Source organism: Jaculus jaculus, chromosome 15, assembly GCF_020740685.1.
Source record: "Jaculus jaculus isolate mJacJac1 chromosome 15, mJacJac1.mat.Y.cur, whole genome shotgun sequence".
NCBI classification, from domain to species: Eukaryota; Metazoa; Chordata; class Mammalia; order Rodentia; family Dipodidae; genus Jaculus; species Jaculus jaculus.
The window spans coordinates 37,859,435-37,863,967 of NC_059116.1; the positions used below are offsets into that span (position 1 = coordinate 37,859,435).

Here is a 4,533-nt window from a genome sequence, read left to right on the forward strand (position 1 = left end):
AGATGTCTCAGCGGTTAAGGCGCTTGTCTGCAGAGCCTAGGACCCGAGTTCGATTCCCCAGTAGCCATGTAGGGCCTGGCGTGCCCATTCTGTCTCTTTTTTGCTTGCAAATAAATAAGTAAATAAATAAATATAATAAAGAAAACAAAGCCAAAGAAAACGAAAGAAAGGAGGAGAGAAAGAAAAGGAAAAGAGGAAGACGTAGGCGTTGGGCCTAGCAACCTGGGAGAGAAAGGAGAGGGTGGAGAGGAGAAAGTTCCCGGAGTCGCGGGGCGGAGTCCAGCGTCCCCGCCCCGGAAAGCCACGTTTTCGCAGCGGATAAAACGCGGGCTCGGCTCCGGGGGCTCGTCACCGTTGCGCCATGGAGCAGCGCCCCGCGGATGAGCCGCAGCTCGGGGCGGTCCTCGGTGGCCGCCGCCGCGCGCTGCTCTGCGCCCTGGGCGCCGCGCTGCTGCTGCTGCTCGCCGCCTGCGCCGCCTGCGTCGCCCGCGCCTGGATCCCCCGAAATTCCGAGCACCCCGGCACCCAACCCGGCTCCCCTCTGGCGTCGAGGCAGGTGAGACGTGCTCCCGACCTTGGGGACCCTTTCTGCTCCCTCTGCTCTCCCGTCTCGGAGATGACACCCCAGAGGTCCGTCTACTGGTCCCCGTTCTTCCTCTCACCCTCGGAGGGGAGGAGAGGGGTGGCCCCTTCCCTTCTGCACCCTTAGCGAGCGCTCAACCACATCTCGGGCCTAGGGGGGGACCCTTCAACACAAGGGCTTCCCTTATTCATCTGTGACTTAGAGGCCCCTCTTTTTCACTATTTGTCCCCCAAATTGCCGTCACTTCTGTGGCCTAAAGGTGGACAGCCCCTAGGACAACCTTCTCTGCCAAACACTAAGAATACAATCCCTTCCTCCCTCCATCCCTCTAGGACCCCCTGGGGACCCCATTTTGGGTCTAGGGCTAAGAGGTATGCCCTTTCCACCTTGTGTCCGCAGAAGCCCCAACTGTATCCATGGGAGGGGGATAAGCACCCCATCCACACGCTCCCGAGGACAGCAAGGACCCCCCTTCTCCATGTAGGACTGAGGAGCCACCCCTTTTTCCCCATTGCCCCTCTACAGCCTTCTGGGGCTCCAGAGATGCATCCCCACACCCTTTGCTCTTTAAGGTGCACAGCTGCATCTTTGATGGAGGGTTCTTCTGTACCTTGAACACAAAGGGACTCCTACTTTCTTTGATGACTCCCACAGAGTCTTATGGCTCTGCCTGACCCTTAGGGTACCCTCCTCTCCCTCCCAAGCCTTCCAGGCAACCCCCAGTTTCCCTTTCAGGTACTGGGGTTTCCCTATCCTCCAGGGTCTGCTCCTTGGGTAGATGGAGGCACGGGCTTCCTGTGTGTGTTCTTCGGGGTAGGAAGGCCCTTTGAGAGCTCAAGGTCTTCTTGGGCTGTGGGCTGGGGCTCCCATGTTCTGGATATGCTGGGGATATGGGGCAAGTTTCCACCCTCACCCTCATGTTTCTTTTCTCTTTGCAGAAAAAGTTAGCGTATGCTAGGCTGCTGGCTCGAAATGGTGAGTGTCTTTTCTTGTGACATTTTGCCAGGTGCCCTTGCAGGAAGATAAAGAAGTGCAGCCCCCCCCCCCACATTGACCCTCTAAACTGACTCCTCTGAAAACTTTCACTTGGCCCCTTTGAGGGCTATCTGTCCCTCCTTTTCCCTCACCTGTCTAGTTCACACCTGGGCTCTCTCAGAATCGTGGGTTTTGTCATCCCAACTCTCCAATTCTGAGCCTGGCTCTGGAAGGTCAGGACTTTCAGCCCCACTGCCTTCTCTCCATTTTCCCCCTCCTTCCCTTCATCCCTCCTTCCCTTCCTCCCTCCCTCCCTTCCTCCCTCCCTCCCTCTCTCTCTCTCTCTCTCCCCTCCTCCAATCTGTTCCCTTCCCTCCTCTTTCCTCGTCCTTCCCCTCCTTCCTTTCTGTAATGGGTCTGAGATCACTCAGAGATTCACCAGTCTGACATGAATATGATATTAATAAATAGAGGCATTTATTTCTGGCCAGGACTACACTTCAAGTGGGGAACTCAAGAGTGCAGCCCCTAGTGATATCTGGTCAGAGTTTATAAGGACAAACTGCTAAACAAGCCTAATGTGACAACAGTCATGAGCCTAGTTACAAAGGCGAAGGAAAAAAAGGTGAGCAGTTATCTCATTCAAGCAGATGGCCTGGCGCTCTGCATACCAGGGGTCACATTTGCAAGGCACTACATCCTGTATGCCAGTGGTAACATTTCTTTATAACATTTCCTTATCCATCACACTTTCCTTCCCTCTGTCTCTCCCTGCATCCTCTTCCTCATTCCTCCTCCACTTAAGATTTGCTCACTCACTCCCTCCCTCTCTATCTCTTTTAGGTAAGGTTTCACTCTAGTCCAGGCTGACCTGGAATTCACTATGTAGTCTCAGGGTGGCCTTGAACTCACAGCCATCCTCCTACCTCTGCCTCCCGAGTGCTGGGCTTAAAGGTGTGTGCCACCAAGCTTGGCTCAAGATTCTCTTTTCCTGTCCTCCTATGTGGCCTGACTGACTTAGCTCAGTAACTGAGGATGACCTTGAACTCCTGATGTTCCTGTTAGGAGGTACCTAGTACGAACCTGATGAACCTCCCCAGTGCTAGGTTTATGTGGTACTGGGAATCAGTACTGGGGATCGAACTCCAGGCTTGCCAACAGAACCACAGCCCCAGCCTCCCTGTCCGTCTCTCTCCCGTTTTTCCTTGTCCCCCTTCCCTCTCCTCCCCTGCCTCACCCTGCCGACCCTCCCTTTCTCCACTTCCTGCTCTTGTTCTCACCCCATCACCATCCTCTCTGATTCATTTCCTCCCTGTTGCTTCCCGCCTTCCTCCACTTTCCAACCCTGCACGTCTCTTCCTTACTCTCCTCCTCCTGGCCCAGCTTGCTGCCCCTTCTGTGTGGTTCTCCTCCTCCTTCAGGTTCCTCCCTCTGCTCCGAGTCTCCTTTCCCTCCTCCAGTGTCACCATTCCAGCTGCCCCACAGCCTCCCGTCCTCAGCGTCTTGCTCCTCTTCCTCCCTCAGCATTGCTGGAGAATGGGACCCTAAGTTGGCACAGCCACCCTAGAATGACTGGCGTGCTACTGTCCGAGAACCTGAGCTACAACGAGAGTCAGCAAGAGCTGGTGGTGGCCAAGGCTGGCCTCTACTATGTCTTCTTACAACTGAATCTGCAGCCCATCAGGCTCTACTGTGAGGACCAGGTGTGGGGCCAGGTCTCCCTCACCTTGAACATGCAGTCACCACAGGCTGAGCCCGCAGAGGCCTTGGTCTTGACTGTGGACCTGTTCCCCTGGTCCTTGAAGGCGAACATCGTGGAGGGTTTCCAGGCCCGCATCGTGAAGCTGGATGACGGCCACCGCCTCAGTGTCCGCCTCAGTGCCGGCCTGTCTGGACACAACAAACTGCACGAATTCTGGGAGCTGGCCCAGTCCAAAGCCACAGTCTTAGGACTCTTCTCTGTGCACCCCCTGATCCCAGCAGACCTATTCTCCATGTGCTCCCCATGTGCTGGGTCTGCCGGTGTTCCTTTGTGACCCCTGGTGTTGGGGTCCCAAGCTGTTCTACCTCAGGGGACCAGGCAGGGATCCCCTCCCCTCTAGGACTTTCCTGCCCTGAGCTGGACCTGGTATTTATTTTGAGCCTGAGATCACACATACTTTATATTAATTTGTCCTACTGCACTTATATTTATTAAGTCAGGTGATAGAGAAAAATCAGGAAAAAAAATAGACAAAACCCTTATTTATGTTAATATGTAAGAAATAAACTTACTGAAAACCAAGCACTTTTTGTTGTTGTTTTGGGACAGGCTGGCCCGAAACTCACTATGGAGTTGAAGATGGCCTTGACCTCCTGCTCCTCCCGAGGGCTGGCTGACAGCTGTGCTCTTCTACACCGGGTTTATGTGGTCCTGGGGAAGGACCAGGGCTTTGGGCATGGGAGGGGAGTGCTACCCAGCCCAAGACACTGTTGTAGTTTCTGGAGACCCAGTTATATAGTAAGATAGACAAAAAAATAAAAATATCAAAAGAAATAAACGAGAACAGGAATACGCAGCCTGGGCAGAACTGATGGTCTACAAGATGCCACTGTGTGGGATCCTGTGTGCGCGAGTCAGGAAGACAGTACCTCCAGGAGAAAGAAAGCTCCAGATTCAGGGAGACAGATGAGATGATGCCAGTTAAGTCCCATAGTTCAGCCGGGCATCTGTCAACCCAGCACACAGGAGACTGAGGCAGGAGGATCAGGAATTCAGGCCTATCGTTGGCTACATAGTGAGTTTGAGGCCACCCTGTGGAACATGAGACACTATCTCAAACAAACACAAAACCCAACAAAATAAAACAACAGACAAAAGCCACCTACCTCATCTGCAAGCTGGGGCAGGATGCAAGATTTCACCCGTGTCTGAAGGCATCCGAATAGAGGAAGTGATGGGTGATGTAAACTCAGTCCGAGGCTGAGATTGGGGG

At 53.8% G+C, this 4,533-nt stretch overlaps 1 protein-coding gene across 1 annotated transcript; it reads left to right on the forward strand.

Moving 5' to 3' along the window:
- The first annotated feature begins 361 nt into the window (after nucleotides 1–361).
- Nucleotides 362–3,790, forward strand: Tnfsf9 (TNF superfamily member 9). The gene is made up of 3 exons (XM_004654742.2): nucleotides 362–556; nucleotides 1,522–1,558; nucleotides 3,083–3,790. The coding sequence occupies exons 1-3, from the start codon at nucleotides 362–364 to the stop codon at nucleotides 3,592–3,594; spliced, it is 744 nt and encodes a 247-aa protein (XP_004654799.1). The 3' UTR covers nucleotides 3,595–3,790.
- Nucleotides 3,791–4,533: the final 743 nt, after the last annotated feature.

Excerpts from the sequence above, each read along its gene's own strand:
- Tnfsf9 (XM_004654742.2), top strand. The coding sequence starts at position 362 with ATGGAGCAGCGCCCCGCGGATGAGCCGCAGCTCGGGGCGGTCCTCGGT. Across the intron at positions 557-1,521 it reads CCCCTCTGGCGTCGAGGCAG|AAAAAGTTAGCGTATGCTAG; the intron begins GTGAGACGTGCT and ends TTCTCTTTGCAG. Across the intron at positions 1,559-3,082 it reads TAGGCTGCTGGCTCGAAATG|CATTGCTGGAGAATGGGACC; the intron begins GTGAGTGTCTTT and ends TTCCTCCCTCAG.